The 17,040-nt window shown below is 48.8% G+C and overlaps 3 protein-coding genes across 16 annotated transcripts in view; 2 read left to right on the forward strand and 1 right to left on the reverse strand.

The window, feature by feature from the left end:
- The window catches only part of PARL (presenilin associated rhomboid like), a 56,603-nt gene extending 56,235 nt beyond the window's left edge, over window positions 1-368 (forward strand). Inside the window, exon 10 of the mRNA XM_055409387.2 lies at window positions 45-368. Within this exon, the coding sequence (XP_055265362.1) occupies window positions 45-156 (112 nt within the window). The 3' untranslated portion in view covers window positions 157-368. The remainder of the gene's footprint in view (window positions 1-44) is intronic.
- A 2-nt stretch (window positions 369-370) lies between these two features.
- On the forward strand, window positions 371-14,755 carry MAP6D1 (MAP6 domain containing 1). 8 transcript variants are annotated; one of them, XM_088838693.1, is made up of 7 exons: window positions 371-475; window positions 569-646; window positions 1,549-1,671; window positions 2,451-2,524; window positions 3,788-4,001; window positions 8,754-8,871; window positions 9,396-14,755. In XM_088838693.1, exons 3-7 carry the CDS (start codon window positions 1,577-1,579, stop codon window positions 9,474-9,476), a joined length of 582 nt encoding a protein of 193 aa, XP_088694819.1. In that variant the 5' UTR covers window positions 371-475; window positions 569-646; window positions 1,549-1,576; the 3' UTR covers window positions 9,477-14,755. The 8 variants fall into 8 exon arrangements, 5 of the variants coding, with proteins under 5 accessions (XP_088694819.1, XP_088694818.1, XP_088694843.1 ...); XR_016038041.1 differs by lacking the exon at window positions 371-475 and having other exon boundaries at window positions 500-1,671; window positions 9,396-9,530; window positions 11,967-14,755; XR_016038043.1 differs by lacking the exon at window positions 371-475 and having other exon boundaries at window positions 500-1,671; window positions 9,447-9,530; window positions 11,967-14,755.
- Window positions 13,009-17,040, reverse strand: part of YEATS2 (YEATS domain containing 2) — a 105,891-nt gene continuing 101,859 nt past the window's right edge. For all 7 annotated transcript variants that reach the window (XM_055409329.2, XM_055409322.2, XM_055409338.2 and 4 more), the window contains 3 exons: window positions 16,686-16,760; window positions 15,926-15,999; window positions 13,009-14,730 (listed from right to left, as the gene is read on the reverse strand). In XM_055409329.2, coding sequence (XP_055265304.2) covers window positions 14,622-14,730; window positions 15,926-15,999; window positions 16,686-16,760 — 258 coding nt within the window. In that variant the 3' untranslated portion in view covers window positions 13,009-14,621. The remainder of the gene's footprint in view (window positions 14,731-15,925; window positions 16,000-16,685; window positions 16,761-17,040) is intronic.

Raw genomic sequence — 17,040 nt, forward strand, 5'->3', positions numbered from 1 at the left:
ATACTGTTTGAATGTTGGACCTGGTTTGTTCTTCTTCTCCCCAGATGGTATATTACTTACGGTCATGAACTCATTTGGAAGAACAGGGAGCCTCTAGTGAAAATTTGGCATGAAATGAGGACTAACAGCCCCAAAAAAGGAGGTGGCTCTAAGTAACTGGGGCTGGACAGTACTGGTGCGCCTGGTCTGTGCTGCCTGAAGGCCCAGGAATGCAGCGGCCCTGGAGTGACCACATCTTTGCTCCTGCCTGGAAGATACTCAGCATCTAGCTTTCCCAATATTTTAAACTGTCCCCAGAACATGTCTCATTAGAAAGTGAATTATGACAAAGTTGTGAAATAAAGGTTTATATCTCTATAGTTTGTAAACAGAGGGTGTGTGTCTCTTTTGAAGAGCACTAGTGCTGGCCTGGAATCTCACTGTTCGTTGTTCTATTTAACACGCGCCCGAACCTGAAGAGTATGCACATGGAAAGGTCAGAAGTGCTTGCTTTTTAATGTTGGCCTTCTAGCACCTCAGCTAAATGTTTACTGTTACTTACCTACCCCTTTCCTTGCTTGGTTGACAGGTAAAAATTAAGAACATCTTCTCTCTGGCATGGTCTGAAATAACAGCTGCAATATTTTCTAAATTTTTCCCAAGAAAGGTAGGTAATACTTTGTGGCAGTGAGTGTCATATACAAAAAGCTATTTTTAGGTTTTGCTTTCTAGGTTAAAATTATAGCTAAATTAAGAATTAGAAGGAACTGTCTTGGAAAAATTCAAACTTGAATCTGAGCCTAATTGCATCTTATATTAGAAAATGTACATTCTTTGAAGTGGAGCATCTTACTGACATAGCAGACAGGGGTTGTTGTAGCTTCACTGTAGTGGAACAACTTCTCATGATTGAGAATTATTTCTAGGAAATGCAATTTGAGATTTAAAAGTTTTTTGAAAGGATTTATAGGGGAGTTTTGGGGTCTTTTGGTGATCTCAAAAGGTTATGCCAAATTTTGCACCTTGTGCTGTAGAGGGTCGGGCTTGTGTGGTGCCGGGCACTGAGCATTGAGTTTCATGACAATGAGAGGGAGCGGTGCCCACCTCACACGATGTTAAGAGCTAAATGGCAGTATGTGCCCAGCACCTAGGAATTGTTCAGCTATAGTGGTTCTTCATCTTTTCCCCACTGGGCCAGACTCTTCTCTACTGTGAAGTACTGGTCATTCTTACCAGGTACGGGATTCTATTCTAAACTAATGTGACTTCAAAGCAAGATAATTTTTTTAACCTAGCTCTCATCTTTCCAGTAAGGAGCCTGGGTGGTCGTGTGTGGGAACCGCCCAAGGTCATACTGCTGTGCTTTGACATTTCTGAATATGTAGCTAATACTAACAACCCTGTGACTTACAGATGAGGCAAGAAATGTTTTTCAGAGATGGGATGGGAGGCTGAGATCATATGGACCTTCCATGTGGAGTCCAAAATGAGATTCATGTCTGTGGGCAGACCCAAAAAACAGGCAATGAAGACACGTCTCCTCTTTCTGATTTGTGATGGCCTGAGAAGGAACGTTTAGAAGGTCAAGTATCTACCTATGAGGCCTTGGAGGTCAGCGTCCAGCTCCAGAAGTGCAAGCCTAACTGTCCAAGGCTCTGGCAACTGTCCCTACTCTCCTGTTTGCGCGCTGAGGTACCTTACTTCTCATCTTGGCTTCTTTGCTGACACGTGATCACCCCAGAGCCATGCTCCGTCTGGCTCGTGTGCCTCAGCCTGTGCCACCTCTGCTGCCCTCTGCAGTGCTGGGTCCCAGAAGTGCAGCCTTACCTCTGTCACTGTGTACCTGGGTCTACTGCATGTCAAACATAGTTCTAGGTCCTGGACCCCACTGTGCAGGCATGTCAGACGTCACTCCTGGCTTAAGCCAGAAACCTGGGCCATTCTAGATTCCCTCTCTCACCTCTTGTTTCTAGAATCCAGCCCCTTCTCTCCACTCTCAGCACCTGTGCGTTAAGTCCCAGTCCCTTGCCCCTAACCTGAACTGTAAAGACTGTTCTCCGCTGCTCTCTAAAATGTCCTGTCCTTCTCCATATGGCCACAGAGTGCTGAAAACACTCTAGTCACTTCCTGTTGTCGCCTATGAAAAACTGCTTCTGAACTCCGTAGTGTGGCTACCAGGGCCCTCCATGATTCAGCCCTTGCTGCCTGTGGCTGAACCCTTGGGCCCTGACCCCTGCATTCCCACCCAGTCCTACTGTCCACCCTCACTACAGGTGGTGAGTCCAGGCCCCTGGCCCTCTTTCCGCTGTTGGAAAGCGCTGTTACACTGGTTTCCATGTCTTGTCACCCACTGCTCTGTAAACCTCCTGAAGGCATCCAGCTTTATTCCAGGCACACAGCAATAGTAAGTACTCTGTTTAAGGAACGAAGGAATCAAAACAAGAAGAGCTGCTCTTTTTTTTCTCCTGCAGGATGGAGTGTTTTAGTCACAAGTCTCCCGAGTGGCTGACCCACGACTGTGGTGCATGGAGGTCACACAGAGCAGGTGGGTAATCTGAGCAGGTGTGTAGTCTCCCAGTGTCTTCACAGAACGCAGGGCTCCTCTGCTGCCTTGGGTCATGGCCTGGCCCAGGCAGCAGAAATGCTGCCACTTGGGGCAGTCGTCGTGTCACATCACTGTGCCTTTGAGCTAAGACCGGCAATTCAGTGGTTTGGGAGAGGAGTCTCTTTTGACTGGCCAGGCTATACTGCAGTTCCTCTGAGGTGCAGGCTGGATACCGTCCAGGTATATGCTTGAGATGGTGCACTGGGTAATTAATGTTTCCATAGTTACTAGTAACTGGTCTGCAGTGCACACTGAGGGCTTGTGTCAATTCAGGAAGGCTTGTGTGGCCAGGGATTGTCTGATACCCTGTCATGCCTGAAACAGACTGACCTTTAGCCTGGAGGATTACCTTAGCTCTGCACAGGAGGGAGAGGAACTTTTATAGCATAGTAGCCAAAGATTTGTGGCAGCTTTACAAAGCGAAATCAAGCCTTTGGAGCCATGCTTTAAAATTCGGGATTTTAGACTTCAGGAAATGTCAGTTGAGGGCTAATGTCAATTCTCAGTGGAAGGCTGAATTGGTTGTCACACATTTGGCATCATAAAGGCTGATTCAAACGCGTGTTCTCTGGGAAGTACAGCCCCAAGTCTTCTCTCTCATCCCCTCATCGCTGCATCTTTTCGTGCTTGCCCGCAAGCCTCACACAAATCTGGTAGCCTGTGGGCGGGGCCCAGCGGACTGTTCACTCAGGACCAGCTAGGAATGGTTGCCATCCGGCCCCTGGCCTCTGCGAAGCCAGGTTCAATTTGTAGGATAGCACTTGGGGAACTTTGGATTAAATTAGGGAACATTCTTCAAGTTGGACACTTGTAAGTGCCTCCAGCCAGTTTCAGTTCCTCCAGCCCCAGCCCCGCTTCTGCACCCCCCCGAGCCGTGCGCACCGCGGAGCCGTGGCCCGGCCCTCGCTCCCTGGGTGGCGGTCCCAGGCCAGGGGGCGGAGCTGCGGCGGCGCGGGGAGGGCCGTGGGGGCGGGGCCGCAGGCGGGGGCGGTGCGGCCCGCGAGCGCGGGGAGCCGAGCGGCAGAAGCCGGGCCGGCATGGCGTGGCCCTGCATCAGCCGCCTCTGCTGCCTGGCGCGGCGCTGGAACCAGCTGGACCGCTCCGACGTGGCCGTGCCGCTGACCCTGCACAGCTACTCGGACCTCGAGAGCGAGGAGCCAATTCCGGGTGATGTTCCGTCGCGCAGAGGCCCATCTCCCTCAGGCGCCCGGGACCCCGGCCGGGACGTGCCGCTCACTCAGTACCAGCGGGACTTCGGTGTGTGGACGGCGCCCTCGGGGTCCAGAGATGCAACGTACGGGCGTGGACTGGGAGCAAGCAGCCGCAAGGCCAAGCCCCCCGCAACCCCCGGCCGAGGGGTCTACGTGCTCCCCATCGGCGACGCGGATGCGGCTGTAGTGGCGACCACATCATACAGGTATGAGGCTGGGGGCAGGGGAGTGCATCGTACCCAGACCCCGCGGTCCCAGGAGACTGAACCGCGGAGCCAGGAGGACCAGGCGGGCAGGAGGGAGGAGGCACCCGGATCCCCCACCCCACCCAACTTCGAGAGCTTCAGGCAGCTTGTAAGGTCACCCCTTTGATTCTCCGTTGATGCTCCCTGACCAGACTTGGAGTCAGAGAGCAAGCACCTCCCTGACGGTGAGCTCACTACCTCACTTTCTGGGGCAGCCCTGTCAGAAAGGCCTGCCTTCGTCGGAGTTAAAAATCTTAATTTCCGCCAGAAGAGCCCAACCATGGAAGGAGCGCTCGCAGGCCAGCTGCCAGTGCCCTCTGGGGGCACTGGTGGTGAAGACCAGACGCAGGGCTTCTGGGTGGTCCCCTCAAGATCCTACTGAGGGCAGCTGAATTGGCTCTCACTGACAGGCCTGTGCTTCTCTCTAGGATAAGTGAGGGCTTTATCTCTTCTTACTACAACAGTGAGGCATAGTCACTGTAGAAAAACTGGGAATTACAGAAATTACAACATAAAAAATTAGTATCCCTCAATCCTACCCCAAACTGGTAGTTCTTTCTAATCCTTAACGTGCATTTGAGTGCATATCCATTTGTAATTCTTACATGGCTGGATTTGTAACTACATCTTTTGTTTCATATATGTGGCTGTTGGTCCCTGTTACTAGACCCTCTTCTACAACATGAGTTTTAATGGATGTGTAGTGTTTTCTCTTATGGGTGTATCAATACATTACCCATATATTGGTATGTACCTCCAAGTATTAACCTATTCTCATGTCATTAAATATTTAGGGTGTTGCTAATTTGGGGCTATTAAAAACACTGTACTTTGATCTAGTTACTGCACTTAGAGAAAATTTCCCTACATGTAACCTTGAACATGGGGCGGGAGTTAAGGAGTAATAAGGTACATATCAACAATGTACAGAAGATGGAAACAGTGTCATTGTCCTGCTGATGTAGGGACTGGTTAATTATAGCTCTGCTATGCTTGCTGCTGCTAAGTCATTTCAGTCGTGTCTGACTCTGTGCGACCCCACAGACGGCAGCCCACCAGGCTCCGCTGTCCCTGGGATTTTCCAGGCAAGAGTACTGGAGTGGGTTGCCATTGCCTTCTCCGAGCTCTGCCATAGGAGGGACTAAAACAGATGTCAAAAAAGATGCAGAACAGTATGTCTGCTATTGTGTTGTTAAAGGGGTTACTGATGTATGCATATCTGCTGAAATAAATGTAAAATGTCTGCATGGATGTGTGAGAAAATCGTAACCTTTAGGGAAAGGAAGGAAAAGGAGTTGTAGAGGCTGCCAGGAGTAGATGGAGACTGAGGGACTTTTCACTTTGCTCTTTTGAACCACTGTTTTGTTTTGGGGGATTTCTTTTGGCCATGCCATGCAGCTTGCAGGATCTTAGTTCCCCCACCAAGGATCAAACTCATGCCCCCTGCAGTGGAGGTGAGGAGTCCTAACTACTGGACCACTAGGGAATTCCCTGAATCACTGCTTAAAAGAAAAATAAAATGTACATGTATTACCTTTAACAACAAAAAAAATTTAGAGGAAAAAATAACTTACAAGATCATCATTCTTATAGTTAAATATTTGCTTATACCTTAATTTCTTCAATATGAATTCATACCTGTCAAGGGCCAAAAGGTATGAACTTTCCCCTTCAACTTTATTACTTTTAAAATCAACTGTTTTGAGGTATAATTTCCATCCAGTAAAATCCATCAGATGGATTATTTTTGTATATACCTGAACACATGATCGAGACACTAGAACATCCCATCTCCCCAGAGATTCCTTAATGGGCTTGCAGGTTTTAAGGAACTCAGTGGGGAGTGGCTATTGCAGGGTGGGTCCTGTGCTCAAGCTGAGCTGCAGACATGGAGCCGGGAATGTGAGGGGCAGAGCACTGAGCTGCAGCACTGGCGCCCTAGCCAGGCAGTGCAAGGTGCTGACTGCTGCAAGATGGGGCCCTGATCTGAACCAGCTGGAGGGAGCTGACTGGTGACAGGCCTGGAAGGCCAGAGGTCTTGGGTGTGCCATGCCTTCACATGGCTGACGTTCCAGGTATAGAGCAGGGTGGAGTTTGCAAGGACGTAGCTTCAACTCTGGGAAGGACGCACTTTCTAATAATTAGAACTGACTGAGATGAGTAAGCTTGCATGGTGCTGAGCTCCTGCTCACTGGGAGTATCCAAGCAAAGGCTGGACTTTCAGAAGTAGTCCCTCACCGTTAAAGAGATGGCAGGTCAGAATGTCCTGCTGGGTCCTTGCAGTTTCTGTGATACTAAAGGTACTGCTTAGCACATACCAGACCCCAGGCTTAGGACGTCCCATAGATTATCTCCCCAAGACTTCACAATAACCCCCTGAAATCAGTTCTTGCTGTCCCCATTCTACAGATGAGGCACTTGAGTGGCAAGAGGTCACACAGAGTGGAGTTCAAGTGTTTCTTGCCCTCGATCAAATTTGTGCCCCCAAACAGGCTGCCATCCCATAAGATGCTACCTCCTCTGAATCAGGTAGTTGCTTGACCTATGTCTGGCAGTGGTTGGGCAAAAGTTGGGACTCACTAGAGCTCTCCTTCCTGGTGTATAAACTTGGTGGGTCACTTGGTCCCTCTGATCCTTTCCTCATCTGTAAAGCAGAAATAGTAAGAGCTTGACTTGCCTGGGTCACCCGGCAGAGACACAGAACTGCTGCTGAACCTGGCTCTCCTGGGACCCTGCAAGCTGAGACCCTCTACCTCCCAGCTCTACTACTGGTATGATCAACTCTGTCCCTCCTGCCTTCTTGCAAGATGCATGTTACCTAAGAAAACCATTTAAATAAACTCACAAAGCAAAGATAATGAACAGATCATGAGAGCCAGACATCAAGAGTACTCGTGGCTGCTCCTCTCCACCCCAGCAGGTCTCACTCACCTGGCCCCTGGTTTCCAGATGAGAACTGACCTGCCTCACTCACTTGGCCAGATGGGCAGTGGGTCCTGCCCCCTGCCAGCCCCTCCCAGAGCCTTCCCTCCAGAATTGTGTGTGTGTGTGTTTATCAGCACTTCTGGCCCAGGTTCTAGCTCCGCCCACTTCTGGCAGTTCTTCCTGTCATCTTTCTTTCCTCAGTGAGTCAGTTGAAGGGCTAACCGTCAAAGTGCCAGACTTGACTCCCACTTTTTCAAGTGCCCAACTTGAAGGCTTAGGAAAGTTAAGGGATTTGTTTGAAGTCATGTTGGGCAGAGGACCAGGCCTCAGTATCCTCAGACTGGGCTCTCTGCAATGCCCTGCTCCCTGCCCCTCAGCAGGAGGGACTGTGGGTATCAAGTCCAGCTGAGGCTCACATGAGGTGGATGATGGTGGAAACTGCCTGGTGAGGGAGGCACAGTGGACTGAAGTTAGTCCTGTATTCTTATTATCTCCTGCCCCACAGTCATGGGGACTGCTCTAGCCCCTGGGTCAGGTCACTTCTTGCTCTGGGACCCCGCAGCCACCCTGGGACAGCTGGCTTGGGCTGCCTGACCAAAGGCTTAGCTCAGTGTGGGGACAGAAGGGCACGCCCAGGGGAGGACCTGCTTCTCCGGGAGACGCAGAGCAGCAGATGGCGCAGCCAGCTGGTCTTTGAAACCTTGCAGCTTTGGAAGCAAAACTTAACCGATAGTGCCTTGGTCCGATCCACTTCCTGGTACCCAAGTGCTGACCATGGACAGACACAGCTGTACCATGCACACGTGGCCTGCCAGTGGTGCCCAGCTGTGCTGCAGCTAAGGAGAAAAGGCTGCTTTGTTGACCTCAGGGCCTGAAACCTGGTCAGGGCTGTGGATGGGATGATAGGCACAGACCCAGCCCAAATGTGGGTGCTGCCCCTGGTCAGCTGGACACTTTTCCCCTTGGCCAGGGGCTCCTGTGGACACAGGAGGTCTCTGCTATTTAGTAAAGGAGTTGACAGAATTGAAATAGGTCTTTTTTTTTTTTTTAAAGAGAAATTAGTTTTTGTCAAAAGAATGCAACTCTGAGCACATGGAACTAGGCTGTGCCAGCCTTGTCACTTCCCTCCAGGCAGCCAGCAGCCCTCCCTGCTCCTGTGTGTGAGTGCCCACATGTACAGCGCCATACAAAAGCCAGGCGGACTTTAGTTTCTTGAGATGGTCACTATGATTTACTCTTTTATAGGAGTTAATAAGACAGGTTAGAGAACTAAACGTAACACGGGGCCTCATTTTCCTCCTCAGTTGTGACCATGCCTTGTGCGCTGTCCAGGCCGGCCCCTCCCTAGACAGAAGGGCCACCAGTGACATGCGTTAGAGGCAAGAGACTTTCGCTGGTTCTAGGCTTCTAGGGCCCCTTGATGTGGCCTAGAGACAGTACAGGGAGCCCTGGAGAGCAGGGCTGGAGCGTGTGGTCTCTGAGGCCCAGCACACACCAGGGGCTCACGGTTTAGGACAAAAAGGATACTGTTGTTGCCCGAGTTCTCGGCTCATTCCCAGGGCAGCGTGTGCCTGTTGCTCCCCGGCAATGTGGGAGGAAGTTTCTGGTGGAGCTGTTTGGGGTCCACTTCATCTGCTAGTTCTGCCTCTGTGAGAAAGTAACATCTGCAGCCAGAGTAGCAGCTCAGCAGTGGACACTGGCCAGGAACGTTCCAGAAGCACAGGGCAAGGGCCAAGGCCCCTGAGGGACAGCCGGCCCTGTGCAAGGTTGTGATGTGTTCTGTTCCAGACAGGAATTCCAGGCCTGGACTGGAGTGAAGCCATCAAGATCCACGAAAGTGAAGCCCGTCAAAGTCATCACAACCCACAGCTCTGGATGGGATGGCAGCCCCAGGGCCGGTTTCCAGGTCAGTGGGAAGCTGGTGCCTGGCTGTGGCGGTTGGGGGTGGGGGTGGAGGTAGGGTGGGGGTGTGAGAACAGCAGCTTTTCTTTCCACGTTAGGGACTAGGTGTCAGATGTGGATAGTGTAGGATGGCACTGTGGCAGGGGCAGTGGTTTCTGAACCCCCGTAACCATCGCTCACAAACTGAAAGCCAAGGTGCTGCTTTGTCGTTAGCCATGTGTGTTCCCCTAGCACTGGCTTCTCTGGGAGCAGGGTGTTGCCTCCCTCCTAAATCCCAGCCTTACCCTTAACCACTTGCTTAGTGACAAGCCTTCCAAGTTCCTGAGTCCATGTAAGAAAGAGGAGGGGCTGGAAGGGAGGTGTAGGGCTGTTCAGTTTCTGACTCAACCCAAAGGCTTCAGGAAGCAGAAGGTAAGGTCCATGTGGACACCCCCCACCCCGACCCTTCAGGTTAGCAGTCTGGAGCTGCTGGGAGGGGGAAAGTTGAGGAAGAGCTCCACTGATCTGTTGCCAAATTTCATTTTTCAGGCCCCTGAGGTGAGGAAAAAGTTTGCCCCTAACCCCTCGGCCATCTTTCAGGCCTCAGCTCCCCGGATCCTCAACGTGTGACTGCCCGCTGAAGAGCGAGCCACGGGGGATTAGAACCCACCACCGGGGACTGCGGTGAGGTCTCAGGACTGGATGGCCCTGTCAGGGGAGGGTCCTCCATTCTTGCCAGGGGGCACCACTCCTCTGCAAGCCACACGGGTGCTGTGTGCAGAACAGAGGCACCACCCAGCTCAGTGCTGGGCCCCTGCTACCTTCTCCTTCTTTGGGAAGTGTGCGGAAAGCTTCAGACCTTTTTTTTAACTGCCTCTTTAGGGCGCCCTTCAGTTTTTAAATCTGAAGACCATGATCAATTCTACTGTGAACTGAATTGGTCTCTGGGGGCTGAGGAATATGGACATAACGTCCAGGCTGTATGATAATTTTATAACCTATGGTAACTCAAGGTAATGTCCTTGGATAGTCCCACCAGCGGCCTCCCACAGGTTGTAGAAGAAATCTTAGGTTATCACCTGCATGTGATTCATGATAATGCTAAGTAACCAGGAACAAGTTTCCCAAAGGAACAGAAGAATATCAATCATAGGGTTTCTTTTTTAAAAATGTAATTTCTTTATGACCAAGATGACCCTGGTTTTAACAAAACATTTCTTGGGATGAGTGAAGTGCTGAATGAAGGACATTTATCTTGTTGGTTTCTGAACCTCACGTTGTATTACTAACACCAGTTTTGTTCCCTTAATGTATTGACGACTAGATGGGAACTACTATATACTAAGAACTGGGAGTGTCTTTGGGGCAAGGGTGGCCCAAAAGGCCTTAAGATGTCATCTCATTACAGGGAGCTCACTAGCTGCTGAGGAACCAGCTCATTTTGGTTTTGGAAGTCCCTCTGCTGACTTAAAGTCCAGCCAGTGCAGCCACCTGGAACCAGTGTGGTTCTCCTCTTTGCAAGCAGCCCTTGAAACATTTCTGTCCTTTTAGAGATTATAGGCTAGGGACAGTTTTGGTAAGAAAACTCAAGGATTTCCCTTTGGATTTTTATCCCTCTCCAGCTCCCAAGTGACTTAGCCTGGTGAGCCTTTACTTTCGCCACAGGAGGTGGCATTCAGGTCTCAAAAGCAGCTCAGAGTGGAGGTGGGGCAGTGTTTCTAGCTCAGGCTGTGAGGGGGCCGTCCCCTCAGAGGTGCTAGCTCCCAGCTCTGGCAGGCACAGCCTTTCCCCTTGTTCCAGCAAAGGAAATGATCTGAGAGAATCATTTAAAATGGAAAAGCAAAACCATATGCTTACACAAAGGGTTCTATTATTTCAGACTTCATTGGTTTGCATGTTAGATGTTCCTAAGGGAAAAGAGACTGCCTGCTGGGCCTTCTGTGAGAAGCAAACAGATTAACTGTACAATCTCAGATTTTACTAAAATGCAAATGTACTATTTCAATTTCTTGTTAATTTATTTATTTAATTATAAACACGACCACCTTCTCATGTCTTCCTTTATCCTCCTCTTGGTAACAGGAGTTTAATGTGCCTTGGCTACCGCTGCTCTCCCTTGGAGGCTTGTAGATTCTGGGAATGCTCACCCAGGGCTGTAGTCGCACTGGTGTCAATTGTAGTATTTAACAAGAACCCCCAGCCCCACCAGGAGCCTAGGGTAAAACAAGACTATCCTTGAAGCCAGTCATGGGCACATACCTTGGTTCTCCACTCATTAGCTGACAGCAGTTTAGACTTCTGTTTCCTAATCTGCAAACCCCGTCTCCCCCTAAGAGAACTTGGGTTTCTATGCAAGGTGCTCAGTACAGTAAATGGCCAGCAAAGCACAGCTGCTAAATGTGTTCTGTCCTGCGCAGGCACCCCTTCCTGGGAGCCGGCTTTACTGGCATCTGGTTTGGTCCAGCAATAGCCCCTGTCCGTCACACAGCATAGCCAGCTATGCCTCCCACGCTGAGCTTGTCCTAGGAGCCCCATCACTGCCCCAAGAGAGGCCTGACCTTAGGAAGGCATCCTGCACGCTTAAGAGCAGACAGCTTTTCACAAACATCCAAATGCAACAGCTTTCCTTACTAGACTTCATTAATTATTAGATCTGAATTCTGAAGAAACTTGCTCCCACTCACTCTAGGTCTTAATAAGGCCACTCCAGTAACATATTAAGGCCTTAAGAAGCCACTGAGATAATAATAGCCTCAACCATGTGGTCCCAACTCATGTAGGTCACATAAATAATATACATACAGACAGAAATGTACTGAAATATCAATAGTGGCTATCTTTGGGAAGGGGAACTATGGGTAATTTAAAATTTTTTACATCTTACAATATTGCTAAAGTTTCTATACAATACGCATTTTTGTAAAACAATTTAATCTGTTAGGTAATTTTAGCCAACAGAAAGAGTTCAAATTAATTATTCCATAACCAAAGTTAGCACTGCAGTAGCAGGCTTGATCAGCTGTGAGGAGGCCCAGCCAGAGGCAAGGGCCCCAGTCACTGACTCCAACTCAGAAAAACCCATTACAAACGCTAACATTTTCATCCTTGTAATAACTCCAGGATTTCAGGTCAAACTCCAAAAAGCAGCATTGAGAGAACTTTGGCTGTGCAGCCCGCCCCAGGCCGACGGGGGATCTTTGAGCTCTGCTGGCCACACACACAGGCTCCTCCAGTAAGGAAGAGAGTCCCTGATAAGGTACTGTGGCACTATCCTGCGGCTCCTGTCAGAACTGTGGCTGACACACAGAACACTCAGGAAAGGGGCCTAAGCAATGCCCCTCCAGACCATTCGACTCCCTAAAGGCTGATAGTAAGTGAAGTCTGATCCCAAGAAAGCTATATACTTGGATTGTCTCCCAGGGCCTCTTCCCCAAAGAACTTCTTACCTCTGAAGAACCAAAGCTTCCAAAACAAAGTCTTTAGTTCTTTTTAAGGGTGGATATAAACAGTCATTTCTGAAATATTTCTGCAGTTCCTGTAGTTTTTCTGTGGTAGCAGATGGTCCCAGCAGGACTGGGTCACAGGAGTAACCTTTTCCAGGCCTCAGCAGAGACCCATTCTTGCCAGACGGACCAGTGTGCTTCCTGGCTGGACAACAGGAGCTGTTCCCCTCATTGCCTTGGCTTTAAGGAGGCTCTGAGCTCAATCAGGTTGTTTTCCTTCCCTCTAGGTTGTCAGAAATCATATGTCCAGGGCCAACATGCATTCTTCCAAAACTTTTTCAGATTTTTATATAACCGTAATCCTCATTTTACTAGCTGCAAATTCTTTTTGGAAAGAAGTGGAAGAATTAAATAGACAAACCCCTACACCTTTGCCTCGTCCTCGCTCTTTTGGACCTAACGTAAGAAAAACCCTATCCAAGTGCAGTGCTCCAAACTCAGAAAGTGAAAGCGCAAGTCTCTCAGTTGTGTCCGACTCTTTGCGACCCCATGGACTATACAGTCGATGAAATTCTCCAGGCCAGAATCCTGGAGTGGGTAGCCTTTCCCTGCTCCAGGGGCTCTTCCCAACCCAGGGATCAAACCCAGGTCTCCTGTATTGCAGGAGGATTCTTTACCAACTGAGCTATCGGGGAAGCCCCCAAACTCAGAAAAACCCATCACAAATACCAAAAGATTTACTGTAGATATTGTTACACATTATGTTACATATTATGATACAAATACATTTGAAACATTAATATATATGAGGACTGTTAAATCATTTACTATTTCTTTTGCAAAAAGATAATTTCTTGAGGCTTTCATACCTGCAAGAACTGAATCTGTTCTCATTTGGATCAAATCTTCGATTCTGTAGGTCGTCCACTGGTAAATGAGTCTACACCTGCCCATTAACCTTGCCTGGAGTATTTTATGTACAGAATATCTGAGTCTTCACCACTAAACTTATTTTATTCTTAACCAGGGCATGCCGTATGCCTTACTGAATAGATTTCCTTCTGCACTTGCAGTCCTCAGATGCTGAATTATAAAGGGCAGATTTCTCACAGTTGCCTCCCTGTCTTTTCCTGAATTGAACGTCTAGAGGACTCAGGAAAACATGAATTACGTTGCTTGGGTAAGTTTCTTTGACTTGGGTAGGTTTCAGATCTTCTTGGAGCAGATTCCTAACTGAGAACAGATTCTTTACTTACAGACTATGTTAGCAAGGTTGGGGTACTGTGTCTATACTGAAACTGGACATCATGCAGGGTGCTGCTAACCGGCCTTCTATCCATTCCATCTCCCACGGACGGGGCTCTGCTTACGACCAGCCTGTTCTGCTTCCGAGCACTGACCTCCCTGTTACCTGCCTTTGACAGTCGTTTCTTTAAGGCACTCACAAGTGCTGTTTGAAACACTTTTCTTCTTGGGAACAATTCACTGACAAGAGAAGAACTGGATGAGATAAACTTTCTGAGGGACTGTGGGAACCACTGGCCACTCGACATGGACTCAGCAGCAGAAGCTCCTGCAGACCACGCCAACAGTATGAACCAGCGCTCTGCTGGCACATTCTCCAAGCTGCACGGGTCTGTGACTAACACAGTAAGGGCTTCTCAGCTGTAGTCAAACTTTTTCCTGACCTGTGCTGGACTCTGTTCACCCCCCGACAATGCTGAGACTGGCTGCAGTAATATCCTGTGTTCCATGAAACAGGAATTCTCAGTCTGCGGTCTCCCAAGCTCGTGTGGTTTCCGCACAGGATCACTGCTTCCTAAGTCGACTCGGGGCTGAGTGCAGATCGTCCCCACCATGGCCACTGCTATGTGCCGAAGCCCAACCTTCCTCCAGATGTTATCAGGGTAACTGCTGGGATACCTGGAGCCCCAACCCACAGCATGAGTAGAACCTCTAGCTTGCCAGACTCATTTCCCACCTCCTGGAGGGAGACTCAGGCCCATGGTGCCCCCTGGAAAACACCCAGAGGACAAAAGGGCCCAATAAAATGTGGCTTGACCCCGGACCCTCATGGAGCCTGCAGAGAGTGAGCAGATGCGAGCTGACAGAGCGTGCGTCCACTCCTGGCTTAACTCCAGACTCAGGAAACAAACTTCCGTCCTAAAGGGATTGACCTGGGACTGAACAGTCCGGTGGCATTAGGTGGAGGCAATGGTTTGGTGGCCATGATATTCTGAGGCACACAGGAAACTATCTCTTCTCCAGAAAAGAAGAGTCATCACAGTTCAAGGCTTCGAATCCTGCTTTCCTGGGAGCATACTCATTCCATTCACTGATCTTCATTCAGGATCCCCATGTGTTTGTTTGTGAGGAAGTCCAGAAAAGGAATGTTGCAAATGGCCTGGTGAATATTACTCACTGTAATTTCTTTGGGAATCCTGGTCAAAAAAAAAAAAGTTAATTCTCTCAAATATTTAAATTAGTTATACGGGGATAATAATGAGTGACAGGCATAGTTTGGGGCCACCTTGGGGGTGGGGAGCAGCCCTGTGCCCTCTCTCCCCGCACCTCTTCTTTTCCACTAATTCCTCTGACTCAGGAGATGGGACCTACCCTCTTCCTGGCACAGGGATGAGATGAATTTCAAGAAGTTGGCTGAATGATTAAGGGAAAACAAGGATTTTGAAGACTGAAAAAAAAAAGGAATGAAGTAGAGAACAGAATACTGCTGTAGTTCAGTCTTGGCCAAATGAAAGCTGAATCAAAGCCACACAGATGTTTCCCATCTCTTGGAAATTATGCCAGACCAAGTGTGATGTTAAATGTTCTTATCAATAGCACTCAAGTTGCTTTGTGTCTTCACAGTCAGGACCATGGTGGTGAGCAGGGGCTGCAGAGGCACTCGGCCCACTCCTGGATCTCTAGCAGGAGAAGCAGCAGCAACATTATTGGAACTCCTTTGTTCCCCGCTTTTTGTAAAGAGCTCTCTATACTGCCCACTGTGTTATATCCCTGTCAAGTTTGACCTAATAATCCTCTTATTTAGGTCTCTTCATGACCTCAGGTACTCTGTTAAAGTTTTAATAAATTTACGACAGCCTTTAAACAACAGAATACATTTGTTTCCTTTGAAAGGAATGCCGGGATGCAGGACAAAAGGGAAATTCAGCATCTCAATCAGTGACAGGCTACAGAGAGGAGTGCTCAGCCTGTGGGTACGGAGCCAGTGAGACTAAAGTTTAAATCTAGGCTCTATGATGTATTTGCTAGGAAAGCCAGGCAAGATAACATTTCAAAGAGGGAGTATGAGTTCTGCAATGAAAAACAAATTAGGTAACATGCAGCGCCTGGCCCCAAGTCCGAAACACTGCTATTATCTTCAACGGCAAAGAACTGGTACATGTTCAACCCTGTAACATATCGGAATCCTACCAAACAGTGTCTCTGCAGCAGAGACAGAGACAATACAGACCTCTCACAACCAAGAGAGAGACTCAGGGGTCTGCTTGGTCGTTTTGAGACAAGTCTGGCTCTGAGAACGTCCTAAGCATGGACACCTCCACCTCCTACTGAACTGATTTAAAGTATAAAACACCTTGCTGGGAACTCACTGTCAGGAAGTGAGAACTGTACCTGTTGTGCGATGCTGCCTGGTATCCAACTGCCAAAGCCTGTCTCAGGATGTCACTGACCAGCTGCTCTGCAGCCTGTAACAGAAGATGCTGTTACTCTAAAAATGCCGCCTGCATGCTGGCCAGAGGGATGCAGCTGACCCCACCCCAGACCCTAAATTTGGGAAACCACTGTATCTAAAGACCCAAAGTCCTTAATGAAAAACTAAAGGTTTGAATAATAGGCCACAACTATAGAGGCCATGATTCTGAATTGTGAAGGGGCTGATTTTCATTAATCAGACACTGCTTTAATAAAGTAAACAGGTGAGGGCTATTTGTGAGGTATCCCTGCCCCTGGAGGGGACCCACCAGGAAAGAACAGCGGAGCCAGGCTCTGGCTGGGTAAGGAATCTGGTTCTGTCATTCTGTTGCCAAGGGCTGGGACAGTTGTGGCTATTTCTACTGTGACATGCGAGTCACCTCCGAAAGCACTGAGAGCTTTAACTTTCACTTCAGGCTACTTAGAAAGCACTTGAAATGGCATTAAAAAATATTGTTAGTGACACTGGCACAGGAACTCTTGCAGATACTTTGACATGCAGAGGAACTACAATTGAACTGATTTAAAAATAAGAAGAAAGAAATCATAAAGCCTGTCATCTTTGTTCCATTTCTGTCCTTGTCTTTTTCAAAGCAGCCTGGGATCCAGTGTGTCCTGCCCGGCTGGCCCCATGGTGCTTCAGCCCCCAACAGCCCCTCTGCTGCCCATAGGCACCCACCTTCCAAAGCATGTCCTCCACCACCGAGGCATACACGTTCTTATGCAGCGCCACTGGCTTCAGGGTGATCCCAATCTGGAAGAGCAAAAGGAGGCCTTTTGTTTCTATTTGTACATTAAAAACAAGCACATTTCTGATACCCAAGGAGATGTCTGGGTGGAAGAGACACTCTACCAATGTCCTGGACAAAACTCATGGAGAAGTAACACAGAATATAACAACCAGAAGAATCTGTTACCCTATTGTGCCATGGTTCTGTGGGATTGTTAAAAAAGGTATTAGAATCCTTCTCTCATGCCCAATTCTCCTTCATGATAGAACACAGAATTTACCATGAATTCTGACAGTGGGAGCA

Source organism: Moschus berezovskii, chromosome 1 (genome assembly GCF_049115385.1).
Source record: "Moschus berezovskii isolate FMDL1 chromosome 1, NW_MosBer_1.0, whole genome shotgun sequence".
NCBI lineage: Eukaryota > Metazoa > Chordata > Mammalia > Artiodactyla > Moschidae > Moschus > Moschus berezovskii.

Bases quoted from the DNA above. Each gene is read 5' to 3' on its own strand.
- MAP6D1 (XM_088838693.1), top strand. From the start codon at position 1,577: ATGAGGCCTTGGAGGTCAGCGTCCAGCTCCAGAAGTGCAAGCCTAACT. The intron at 1,672-2,450 runs GTACCTTACTTC...TTTCTCCTGCAG, and splicing joins TCTCCTGTTTGCGCGCTGAG to GATGGAGTGTTTTAGTCACA. The intron at 4,002-8,753 runs GTATGAGGCTGG...GTTCTGTTCCAG, and splicing joins GTGGCGACCACATCATACAG to ACAGGAATTCCAGGCCTGGA.